Source organism: Homarus americanus, unplaced genomic scaffold (genome assembly GCF_018991925.1).
Source record: "Homarus americanus isolate GMGI-L3 unplaced genomic scaffold, GMGI_Hamer_2.0 scaffold56009, whole genome shotgun sequence".
NCBI classification, from domain to species: domain Eukaryota; kingdom Metazoa; phylum Arthropoda; class Malacostraca; order Decapoda; family Nephropidae; genus Homarus; species Homarus americanus.
The window spans coordinates 5,405,533-5,419,060 of record NW_024739542.1 but is presented as its reverse complement, the minus strand read 5'-3'; the positions used below and the strand labels follow the sequence as shown (position 1 = coordinate 5,419,060).

The following is a 13,528-nucleotide window of genomic DNA, read 5'->3' as shown; positions in this document are numbered from 1 at the left end:
TATATATATATATATATATATATATATATATATATATATATATATATATATATATATATATGCTGGTAACCCCGCTTCAGAAACTTGGATTTAAATAATGAACTAAAAGTAAACTATATAAAATAAAACATAATTCACTCACATTATAAAATATATTCTCAATATTATGATAAAACTAAAAATTAAATACATTGCCTGACATCCTGGCAAAACGTGATACACTGAGCACAACTGCGTTACTTTAGTCATAATAATTAGAGCTTTCCGGGATTTGCTTTGCATAAATATCACTTTATGAGTAAAGACTTACAGTATAACAGATAACCAAGCAGGTGGGTCCGTTTCACAAGACAGGGAATATTCAATGTTAGCTCTATGTTTTAAAGTTTAGTATAAACATCTTTTAGACAATTCAATAACAATGTAAATTTATGTAAAGCAACTCGTTCACACAGCATTGTCAAATGTGTACTTACTTTCTTTAATACTGTAGTTATGTTCCCTCCGGTATAATTGCTTCAGGTAAAGGTCATTTAAAATGTGTGTTATTTGGAAACAGTGGTTTGTTCCATCAAATAACCAGAAAATGACTATTTGAAGTGTATAAACATCAAGGCATCAGAGCGTCCCTATAAGAGTACTGAACATGTCTGCCAATTGTCAACCTGAGCGGAGCGGTTCATGTCTCTATACTGCCGCCACCACCACTTTTTAACTGTTTTTATTTTCACTTTTACCTTATTCTCTTCTCATCGAAACAAAACCAAATTTTCTCGTATTAATATAAAAAGTTACTATTGAAGCATTGGTCTGAATTATTACGAAGCTAAGATTATAATCGGATTATATGAGCCAAATTGAGAGTGACTTAAATTTGGTGGCTGATAATATAAACAGGTGCAAGATGGCGGGTGTTGGGGATGTTCGGGAACGAGATAGCAGCTCGCCCTCACCTGTCGAAACCCCAGACAATCCCGATGGAACTAAAGATAGAGCTGCTTTGGTGGAAGAGGCAAGTCCTGTCTATATTGTGTTTAGAGGAAATTTTGACAAAACGTCGGGATATTTGAGAAATTGATGTTGTTATGATTGGTGGACTCTAGGCTTTGTTGACATTCAGGTATTGTACACTCTTATTTCTTACAGCCGTGGCCTCTGACAAGCAACATTAACAAGCTTACTCCTGCCCCATTCTCATATATGTTCTTAGTTTTTGTGCTGCAGGAGAGAGAGAGTTGTGAAACCATAAGGTATAAGTAATGAACCGTGACATTTGTGTGGTAAGATAAGGAAGGGCTGTGGTGGTGTCTCTTGTTCCTTCTCGTTAACCATATCTCCTAGCTCCATTTATCTTCCTACCCTATGTATCATCTCCCCTTGAGTTTATTGGTTCTGTATCTTAGGTTTTTTTAAAGTAATGTGAGTTTTATTAAAAAAGATTTATACAACTTTTACTGGTCATTGAATTTTGTTGTGGTAACCCAAGAACTGCCGAGCATTGACTTGTTACCATAGTCAGTAAGTATCAAGTGTCACATTTAACCCAAGAACTGCCGAGCATTGACTTGTTACCATAGTCAGTAAGTATTAAGTGTCACATTTAACCCAAGAAGTGCCGAGCATTGACTTGTTACCATAGTCAGTAAGTATCAAGTGTCACATTTAACTCGATTGTTTCATTATTTCATTGGCTGAGACGAGGTTTTCTACTACCTGGGCAGAGTCATCTGACGCGTGTTTAAACAGTTACCGATCTAATCAGCCATAGGTTGTCATATTTTGGGTACATGATTTACTTTGTGTGTGTGGGTGACGTTGGGATTTGTTGAACGTTTCTTACCAGGTGGCTTTTGATGTGAGAGTTGATACTGTATCAGAATGACTAGTTGATACAGAGTGAGGTCGATTTTTTTGTCTTGTGGAAGCCATCTACTCTGAATGGGATTTAGAAGACTAAAGTAAATAAGAGATATTTATGGTGTTACTGGGGAAGAAGGAAATGGTTATCCAGGTATTTACTCTCCCAGGTTTTGTGTTTATCAACATAAAGTATAAAAAGATATTATTCCATACTTTTCATTAAGATGAAGACAGAGGCCCTGGAATATGCCAGCTTGGTGCAACAGTATTCAGATCCACATAAGTATGTTATGTTGTATACCATGATACGGTATATACAATGGTCCCTCCTTTAACGAGCACATTTGGTTTCACAGAGCCACTGCTATAGTAAAAGATTCAGGAGCAGTCATAAATATTTGTGGGTTCTACTAAAGCATGCAGTTTACAAAGATATCTTTAGTGTAACCTAACTTAACCTGAATATCTTGTAGACTGCACGCTATAGTAGCACTTATTAGTGAGTGAGGTGGGAAGAGTGTTTGCTAGGAAATCATTAGCAGTGATTGTGAAGAGATGAAAATAGAGAAACAAGGCTAAGATAAATTAATGTTAGCTTGAATGAATATAGAATAGAAGAAATGGAGTGTTTCAGATATCTGGAAATGGGTGTGTCAGCAAAGGAATGATGAGTGTTGAACTGACCCGCAGTGTTAGCTACTAAAGAAGAGAGTAAGTGATGGATTGATAAATGTACTGTATGGTATGGTATATTGTACAGTACTTAATAAATAGATAACTGTGTCAAAGATGGGGATGTATGGGAGATATGTCATGTTGAACCAACATTTGAAAAGCTACTTTTTACTTTTCAGTATATAAGTACTGTACTGTACATAATATATTAGTTACCTTTATACTTTAACTGAAGTGCAATTGATGAAGGCTACTTTTACTTGAACTTAAGTACATTACCATATTTTCTTCAGATTACTTAAGTATCTAAACACAGTACTTTCCACATCTTTGGGTACTGTGCCTCTTATAAAAAAAAGTTGGATTTTAGGAAAACATAGTTTTAGCAGACTTCTCCCCCAGCATATCCTTTAAGACTAGATTTTACTACATTCTGTCCAGTATACTCGAGACAGGATGAGGAGAGGATGCAAGCTCTTACATTAACTAATTGGAGCACCTGGCTGCACAAGCTCTGTTATTTATTAGGTTTACAAGATCCACAAGTTTTCATAAACATTAAATGAATTACCTGCTGAAAAGTTACAAAGGACATTACAGTATTTGTTTAGCTACTAAACACAGTACACTGTAAAATTATTTTCCTTAAAACCAGTGCAGTACTGGACAGTGTAGAATTATGCAGTACTACAGTACATGTGTTCTGTATTGGAATACAAATCTATGAATAAACTTGGAAAATAAAAGTATAGACATGTATTTCCTTCTATAACAAATATGTACAGTACTTTATAATTATGATTGTGTAGTTACAAGAGTTAATTTGCATACATTACCGGTATTCATAGAAAAAAAATCCAAAATGGCTGAACAAGCGACAAACAACTAACTTGACTGCTGTTATCTTTTTTCATCTTAACCTGTTATCCACATTACAATATTTAAAGATGCCCAAGCAAAATCATGGTGGTGCTGTTCAGGGAGTGAAATGTGGTTGTTTGGTTGTGAAAGTTTGTTTAGGGTGTGAAAGTTTGTTTAAGTTGTGATTCCTGTGAAAGGTTGTTGAGGGCATGGAGGGTTGTTTATGGTGGGTACAGGTATAATGTATCCTGAATAGAATTGCACTTAATTAAACTGGCAGAGTGAGCAGTGTTCTCTCTTGTTTAAGCCAAAACATTGTGGTAGCTAACCTGCTTGGTGGAAATGTTGACAATTTCACATTACAGTTAAATTCTCCTGCATGATAATGTTGACTCTTGTGTGATTCCTTGCTCTCCATTACAGCTAAACAATATTCAGAACATCATCCATCTGACCAAGGAGTACATTGATGACCTCAATTCTCGCTTTGCTGGCTTCCAGCATCCTCCGTCGTTATATCTCACGGTAATGATACAGTGTTCCCTTATTGCTGTAACATATTAAATTCTGGAATGATCTCTCTTCTGTTTCTTTTGTAGGCTCTAGGCCTTAGATATAGCAAATTGTGGAGTGAGCGAGATTTCCTGTAATTTGCTTCATGCACATTTGACACAGTGTTAGACTCCCACCAACCATCTATTATTGCTCTACATCCTCTTCTCAACCAGTTGTTATTTACTTCAAATACTCCCTAAACCAGTGTTTCTTAAATATTTTTTGTCATGATTCAAAACTACTGAAGATCAGTTAGGCACGCTGACGACCCACAGTATAAAATAAATACAAAGTGTTTACGGCCTTGATGACAAAAAGAGTTTCATGACTCATATGAACAGCTCAGCATCTAAGAACCACTGCTCTAAACCATCCTCTGATTTTGGAGGAACTTATTTTGTGTCGCTAATTAGTAAAATAGCCTTCAGAAGATGAAGTACAGCAATCTGATTTCTCAATATATGCCATTAGCATCATCATCACTAATATGATCATTATACTGAATTCAGAATTCATAAAAAGGAACAGAGGGAGCTAATAAGAGTGGTTTGGTAAGATTTTACATGCATGTTTGTGCTGTGAGCAGAACCCAAGCCTGGAAAGCTGAAAGGCCCAGGAGGCAAGTCTGATACACTAAATGACTTATTGTCTTTGAAGTGGGACAGTTGTTTGATGAGTGCTGGGGCCTGACATAGGCAGGTTTAGACTGGCTGTGAGCATACATAAGGAAAATATTCTTGTGTAAAGATTTCTTACTAATAGCGTACAAATGCATTTCATGAATTTATTTATTTTTTCTTGCAATTCACATTATTTCAAAATTTTCTTTGTGTGTTATACATTGATATAATATGCAGAGTCTCTTGAACATATCTCTGTATCTCTTTATAGGAATATACAGAATTGACAGGGAAGTTGCATAGATTTGAGGCAAAGGAACAGGAGATCCTAGAGCAGCTGACATTGAGTTCGACCACAGAGCACCCAGCTCAGACCAATGGCTGTCATGAGGACTTCTCTGAGGCCCCACCTCCACCTTCAGAGGACATGGAAACAAGCTTCCATGCCACCTCTCAGATCACAGCAAGTATGTTTTTACACTCCAGTATTTATTAATACAGTACACACATACACCTCCATATAGCTACCTGAAACACTCCAGTTCCTTCAATCTTTCTACTTTGAAACTGACATTTATTTCTCCATGCTGTTATTTTCTGATACTTGACAGAGTTCAACAATCACAATTTTCTGCACATAACTTGCCAAAGTTATGGCATATGTTTAGCTTAACAATATAAGCAAATAATAAAACACCTTCACAGCTTGTCAAGTCTTACTTGATGTTCACATGGGAAAGTTGGAATCCATTTATATTCTATTAATTCTCCTTTGTTATTCCTTACCACATCATTTGCTTTTTTACATTTTTGTGTTTTACAAAACTCTTCAAACTTTTGGGGGAGTTACAGTTTATAAGATGTATTGTACAGCTGTGATGTTTTATGATTTATTTCTGATGTTAATGGAATGTTTTATAAATTAATTTTTAGGTAGTAATGGTGTATGTGAAGAAGTTATACGGTCCACCCCACAATCTCCTCTGCGATCAGTGGTGCGTGCTCACTTGCCAAACAAACAACGTACTACGGTGCAAGTACAGCCTGGACGCACATTAAAGGATGCACTGGCAAAGGCCCTTAGCTTTCGTAAACTTTCTCCAGATGTCTGCATCGTTTATAGAAAAACAAATCCAAAGGTATGCATAGATAAACTGTCAAGTGAGGGTGACTTGATTATTACAAAAATGGACTTTAGCCTTTAGAAATATTCTTCTTTGTATCTTGTTGATGGCAAGTTGTTAGGGTGGCCTGTTATTAGAATGAAGTTTTAAGTACTGTAATTTAAATTGTTAAAATTATTTATATAGTGTACTTAAATTAACATTGGTCTCTACCTGTAGGTCCGGATGTCATGGGATTCAGACATCGCTCAGCTGGAAGGAGAGGAGATTGTTGTGGAGGTACTGGAGAAGTTTCCTGTCACAACCTCCATATCTCACAACTTTGTAAGTTTGCAATAAACTTTTTCTAAATTTGAAATAAAGATTGTAAAACATTATGTTGCATACAATATTGTATCTGGTACTTTTATTTTCAGACAGAGTGGTTTCTTTCATGGTTGGTAATAAATTAATTATTATTAATTTTTTCAAGGTGATGTTTCATATTTAGATTATTGATGCACCTTGATAAACATTCAATCTTTTTTTTGTGATAGGTACGTAAGTCTTTTGCAATTCTAAATATATTGTATAGAGTATTGAATGCAGAATATGTCTGGTTAATTTTAAATTTTTAGCATGAATTCTGAGGATGAGGATAGTACGGTACAGTATTCATTTATGAAGGAAAATGGGTTTGAGAATTTTCTGCCTGTTGCAGATTTTCAAAATGGTCATTCTTCAGATGAGTGAAGTTTTGTACTGTTTTCATGAAAATACAGGTTAACCTTGATAACTCGGCACATATAGGGCTCTGCTTCCCCCCCCCCCTTAAACATGCAACAATAAAAAATTGTCTGCCCATATACATACACATGTAAGTAGAAGGCAAAAGGCATGGTAAGTGATGCAGGGAATAGGAGGTGACGCAGGGGAATGGTAGGTGACGCAGGTGATGGAGGGGAAACGCTACATAAACAGTGCGGTACAAATGTAGGTTAGAAATAAAGGAAATTAATATAAAACTATAAAATAGAAAAATGAAGAGCATAGGTGTGTGTGTGTGTGGGAGGTGAATGTATGTGAAGGCTTCTCAGTGAGCTGTACTGCATGGCTGACTTACCTGCCTCCCTCCCATGTGACGTCACAACGCACACACGTCTCAGTCAGCTGGTTGATTTCCTGGCTGAACTGTGGAGTCACTTAGATGATGGTTTGGGAAGTAGCAATTTTTTGTACATAAAATATGTGTTATGTATCAATTTTATTGTTATCACAGCAATTTTTGTTTACAAAGGGTTATCGCACTACAAGTGTCAGACACATGAATAAATGACGTCAGTTGCTTTTGGATTGTTGGGCTAAATTAGAAGTTTTACCAAATATGCCGAGATTTTCCCAGATAATTTTATATAACTCGGTATTTCCCGAGTTATTTTATAATAAATCCCGAAACCATATACTATATATGTCGAATTATATGAAATTCCAAGATATCAAATGCTGAATTACCAAGAGTTTACTGTGCAGCTAATAAATTAATTGGGAAAACAAGGTTTTTCCACAATCCAACTAAAAAAATTACATTCAAATCCCAATTTTTTTTTCATTATGGCAGTTTTAGACCATAATCTAGTGACAGAATACTATGCATGTACTGCATAACATTAAAAATAGAACGACACAGAGAGGAATTATTTACTCACTGATTTGAGCCTTTTCACACCTTCAAAGCCAGATGTTGGTTAGCAAAGGGTCTAAGAAAGTTGCTTAAGTCCTCATTTTGTGATGATGAGATCTCAGCTCTGGTCATAATGCTGATAGAATTATAAGAATAACAACATTATCTTGAGTATGGGCATCACTGAGACATTAGCAGTTTGAACTGAATGCTTCATTTAATGTCATCCTGCAGTGTGTGTCAATTAGATCATGGCTTTGTTTATTTTCCATAATATGTTATAAGTTTATAAAGGTGAATACTTACTCTCTTATTCATACTTAGATTGGCAAAACCCTTCAGCTTCTGGGAATTCTCCCCCCCCCCCACCCCATGACTCGGTGCCCAGGTTGACCCTCTTGAACATTTTTGTCCTGTGGATGTTATCATGCTTAATAACAGACAATGAAATATTTTATGTGCAAATATAGTTTTATTTTTAACTGAAGTATTAGCTATTGAGATGAAAGGGTTGCCATTATTTAATAGTTACCATATTTTTTAATGTACAGTGGCTGCAAAAGAAATCTTTACATTTTTGGCGCAAATGAAATCTTTACATGGCGTGCAGTGTAAAGATTTTAATTGCGTTCCCGGGCTAGCAAAAGTGGGAGGAGCTTGTGATCACGTAACCGCCTCCCACGCACCTCCAGCCACCAGCCACCAAGGCCGCTCGCATCAGTGAGCCTCGCACTCGGATAGAGAGAGGTGCAAATATACGTAGCTCCGCCACCCGCTATTCTCCACACGTGCGCCAACTTTGAGAGCCTATATCTCCACCCAAACTGAACAGAATGGGTCGAAACAAGCTCACACTACATGAAAAAGCTTGGGCTTTAACCCAATTAGAACTGGGGATGTGTGTGATACATGTAGCTGCAGACTTAAAAGTTTCAAGGCAAGCCATTTACAACCTCAAACATGCGGCTGCGCCATTACCACCCGGAGCTATACCGAAGAGGAAACTGGGATCTGGGGCTGTTAGGAAGACCTCAATAAGGACAGACAACATCCTGAAGCGTGAAGTGATGTCTGATCCTGCTGTAACAGCTTCTACACTCAAGAAAAAGCACCCAGACCTCCTCAAACATGTGGCAATCAGGACCGTACAACATCGTCTCCAGAAAGACCTCGGTTTACTGACTCGGCGCGCAGCTAAGAAGCCTCTTCTCACCGAGGCTAAGAAGAAGAAGATGATTAATTTCTGCAAGAAATACCAGCACTGGACATCAGACGACTGGAAGAAGGTGATGTTTAGTGATGAAAGCACCTTTAGGCTGGTGAGGGGTGCCTCGAAGATCGTGCGTCGGCCCAAGAATGTCGCGGTACTCTCCAAAGTACACCGTCAAGACAGTGAAGCATCCAGATAGTGTGATAGTGTGGGGTGCTTTTAGTGGTTGTGAGGGCAGGGGAGGTCTGCACTTCCTTCCCAAGAATGTCACGATGAAGGGAACTAATTATATCGAGGTGTTAAGGGACCATATGCTACCGTTTTGGCCAATCCATCAATGTCATCATTTCATGCATCATGGTGCCCCTGCCCACAAGTCAAAAATAGTCACAAAGTTCCTCAGTAACAATGAAATTGATGTGTTAGAGTAGCCTGGTAACTCCCCCGACTTAAACCCGATCGAAAACGCTTGGAACGTCTTGAAAAACAAGATTCAAGAGGCCAGACCTAGCAACATCAAGAACCTGCAGGAGGAGCTGAAAAAGTTGTGGGTCAACATGGACGTCTCCTACTTTGCCAACCTCGCCCAATCAATGCCAAAACGACTGCAGATGGTATTGAAAACGAAAGGTAGCATGACCAAATACTAAATGTAAGGTAAATACTGTAATAAAAGTCATGTAAGTCATGTTTTTAGTTTTTATTCTCCTCCAAATCTCAAGGTGAACACAATGTCAACATTTCTTTTGCGGCCACTGTATGTAAAGATATGATTGACAGCTGTGGCTCCCAGAATTATACTCTGCCTCAAGTGATAGTAAATGTATGTTGCTTATGACGAGCATGAAATGTGTTGGAGGTTTGTCATAGTAAATGAATGTGAAAAGTGATTTCCAGTGAGTGTGACCTTCCCACTCATGGTCTTGCATCTTTGAAGTTGGCCTGATGACTTTGGCTGTTATGCTTGCAGCAGCAACTTTTATGAGGAGAGTTGCACCGAATTGGTTCAAGTGCGAGGTTTACAAAGTGGCGGCACCTTGTGTAAAGTTGGCGTAACTCCTTGTAGAAGATGCTGGCTTGCGGGTCTTGTCTTATTGGATTAGTACCAGTTATAGATTGGTTCACCAAGGCCAACTCAGGGCACTGCTGCTAGTTTCAAATGTTTGAAAGCATATGAGTGTAGCCCACCTTATTTTGGCTTTCAGTTATGTTGATATACTTGCTATTTTTTCTTTTTATTAATATAACAAGACTTTCATGTCTTTGTAAAGTAAACCACAAAACTATTTCTCAGGGGCTGCAACTTATTTTTTTTTTTTTTTTTTGGTAGGTTAAAAAATGGTCTTGAATTTGTGGGTGCCAGATTAAACACTGTAAATGGACCTGATTTTTGGTTGTTTTATTACCATATCTTGCAGAGAGTTCAGCCTTCTCTATGAGGGTGAACTCATAGTGGTCCATGACAGTCAGACATCTGTTTGCTCTGTTAGGGGATCAAGTCAGTGAAGCCGGCTTTTGTTGTTTTATCACTGAACCAGCCAAAAGAGGTTTAAGTGGCTTGTGTGTTCTTGTATCAGCAAAAACTGTGACCCTGCTCTCTCTAGGGGGAACTGCTGTCCCAGATCTCTCATTTTTGTAACTGATGTGGTTGGGAAGGTTTATCTCATTTTTAGATTTTATTTTATTTTTAGATCTCCAGTTACAAGCTTAGGTTCCTGGAAGTCGAGATTTTTACATTACCGATGATTCATGAGTTACCCAATCCTGGCTCAATTAGAAAATGTGATTTCAGAATAATTACTTAGTTAATAATGTATGCTATTATTATTTTCAGATTAGAAGAACATTCTTTTCCTTGGCATTCTGTGATAATTGTCGAAGACTCTTATTCCACGGGTTCGTATGCCGCACATGTGGTTATCGCTTTCATCAGCGTTGTTCTATAGGAGTACCAACATTATGTCAGCAGGATCAGCGCATCACCAACAATATCTACCAACAGTAAGATTCATGCATTATTACTGTTTTATCAATTTGTCTTCATTTATGTGGTCATATTATAGTATGATAATGTTTGTCATTTATTATGATTTCCATGCACTACTCGAGTTTCCTTATACAGTTGCTACAATACTGTATTGATCTTTTCATATTGTTTGTGGTCCATAGATTGTTTATTGTTTGTATAGCACATGGAAATCATAATTTCCTTTTCTTGAAGGTTAAGTTACAGTAACTAATAATAAAAACAACAATTATATTTGAGGTTTAAGTGATTTTAAGCTATTTAGAATTCTCCAACATAATCCATTGTAAATTATGTAAAAATTTGCTATACATGCAGTTTTTGTATTGTGTAGGATTGTAAGACAATATTGGAAGGGAACAGGAACACTGTTAAATTTCATATGAGAGCTGTTGATTGGTAGAAGTTCTGAAAACCACGTTTTTCTGTTCTTACTAATTTCCTTTGTGAAGTAAGCATCAGAAAAAAAAATAATGGCTGTAGATGTTGTGGTATACTGGATAGGATGATGGATGTGAGTAAGACTGGTGTAAGTTTTGAAGGCAGAATGGATGAGTTGATGGTCGGAAATTTTTTTGTAAGATGGCAGGTTAGTGGGTAAAGAAAACGCTTAAATTCACTATGGTAATGATAAATTGGGCCAAAAAGTGTCAAAAATAAGGGTTAAAGTTGCTAAAAAGTCAAGTGACTGCGAAAAGCTCTGTGATTGGTTGTGACATCACCGGTTGGGGAGAGCTTCCCAGCGGGAGACAGCCAGCTGTAGTCCAACCGTCTCGGCTGATCGGCTCTGTAAATAAATATTATTAGGTAATTAATTGTGCTTTACTGTGCAACACAGTAATACTATTTTGAATATATAAATATTACGTAGTACATAAACTACTGTAATTCAATGGATATTAGCTGCCCATGCAACAAATTTCATAGTACTGTACAGTATAAACATTGCAAACAATATTACTATTATTTTGGTTTTGGTCATCTGGGGACCCTTACGCCCCGAGTTAGGGTGCTGCTGGCAGTACCCCCCTTGCAAGGTTAAATCGAGAAAAAAATCATTTCCAAAATTAATAAACAAAAAAAGGCAGGAAAATAGGCTGACGTTCTGGAACGTCACCCGGGGCGCGCTATTCGGACGTTCTGGAACGTCACCTGGGGCCTAAGGGTTAAGATTCTAACTATGGGATTAAGTACTTTAAACAATAAGCTTAACATACGTTGGTAAGGGGGGTAGTAACTCAAAGCTAGTGATTTCCGATAGAAATGCAGGTCTAAATCGTTCATAACATCGCAAACCATCTGATAAAAAAACATAAGTCTGCATGTCTAAGTACAGGGATGACCCAAACTGAAAATTTACTCAATATAGCCTTTCTTGAATCTAGACATTAAAATACTTATGGAAGTTAAAGTAAAAATTTACCCACTTATTAATATGAATCATGATATATCCCAGTGGTTCATAAGTAAATCAATAAAACAATAACAGCACTATTTTGTTATGTTAAATAGCACCAGACAATGTTATTACCCTGTACTTCTAAATTTACTCTTATCTCCATCTAGTACTGATATACTCTGTAAATGCACTGAAAAAACCCAGAGAAAGTCTACCATGTAAGAGTACTTGACAGCTGAGCTGATGTGAACATGGGAGTTTTTTATGTCCATAAGAATGGAGGAAACTGCAGCAGGCCTATTGGCCCATACTGGGCAGTCCCATTTACACTCAACCCCTATCACTCATATATCCATCCAACTTATGTTTGAAGCTGCTCTTCACTGTACATTTCTTCACTTATGAAATGTCCATGACTTAGACCATAAAAAAACACCCTTAAAACTTAACTGAATGTGGCATTTGGGGTCTGAACAGGCCACCCTTTCTACTACCTCCGACACTGCAGTGATGAGTTTGAAACCAACGACGTCATTGCAAATGGTGGCCCTATTTCAAGAGAAATAAACTTATCTTGACTATTATAACCGGACTTTAAACTTTTATTACAAATTATATACGTATACCGTATCACTCTACGAACGTGGCAGAGTGTATTTCTTGTGTTTGCCCAGAACCGTCAACTCGTCCATTAGATATAAAGTTATGAAGAGATATGAGTGATCTGTCATCTGGGACATAAAGACTGAGAATGGTCAGGGTGTTTTGGGAGTACCTGTTAATGATGTGGTAAATGTTAATATATTTCAGTGGTATTCATTCATCGTCCTCTAGTTTCCTCATTTTTTATTGCTGTTCCCTGTCTTTTGTTTTGTTTTCTCCATTATGTGTGAAAATGAAACAATGTGAGGGCCATGGATATATACATTGTCATTATTTTCAGTTTATTAGCATCTCATCAAGCTAACCCAGCAGGAATATTGACAACAACGGGTTATGGTGGTCCACCTGGTGTCCAGCACTCTCTTATTGGCCCATATGGTAGTCAGTACCCCGGACCTTATGGTGGTCATTATATGGAAGGTTACCGCAATCAGTATTCTGTACACTATAGTGGTGGGGGTGGAGGTGGGCAGGCACCACCCACCCTTCCTCGACCTGCCCCAGCACCCCTGGCTCCCCGTGACCGCTCCTCTTCGGCGCCTAATGTCTGCATTAACTTGGTCAACCCGAGCAATCCTTCTGAAGCTGCATCCCTGGCAGAGTTTGCACATAGAATGGGAAGGAACTATAATCCTGCGAGTCCAGGTTTGTGAACCGTTTTTATTACTTTAATTATAGTAAAGCTCTAACTTAAGGGAGGCCCTGTTTAGAACATAATACAATTTGAAATTAAAACCTAGGACATTAAATTCAAAGAGTTATTAACTCAGTACTGTACAGTATTGGATATTTTGTTAAATTTACTTATTCCATTTTGGAATGATTAATCATTGTTATCTTACAGCTCATTAAAGAGGCTCACTGCTGCAGTCCAT

The 13,528-nt window shown here is 37.5% G+C and overlaps 1 protein-coding gene across 3 annotated transcripts in view; it reads left to right on the top strand.

Moving 5' to 3' along the window:
* The first annotated feature begins 877 nt into the window (after nt 1–877).
* The window catches only part of LOC121874911 (raf homolog serine/threonine-protein kinase Raf-like), a 37,995-nt gene continuing 25,344 nt past the window's right edge, over nt 878–13,528 (top strand). For all 3 annotated transcript variants that reach the window (XM_042379254.1, XM_042379253.1, XM_042379251.1), the window contains exons 1-7: nt 878–1,012; nt 3,820–3,921; nt 4,843–5,038; nt 5,505–5,710; nt 5,915–6,019; nt 10,400–10,566; nt 12,934–13,298. In XM_042379254.1, coding sequence (XP_042235188.1) covers nt 905–1,012; nt 3,820–3,921; nt 4,843–5,038; nt 5,505–5,710; nt 5,915–6,019; nt 10,400–10,566; nt 12,934–13,298 — 1,249 coding nt within the window. In that variant the 5' untranslated portion in view covers nt 878–904. The remainder of the gene's footprint in view (nt 1,013–3,819; nt 3,922–4,842; nt 5,039–5,504; nt 5,711–5,914; nt 6,020–10,399; nt 10,567–12,933; nt 13,299–13,528) is intronic.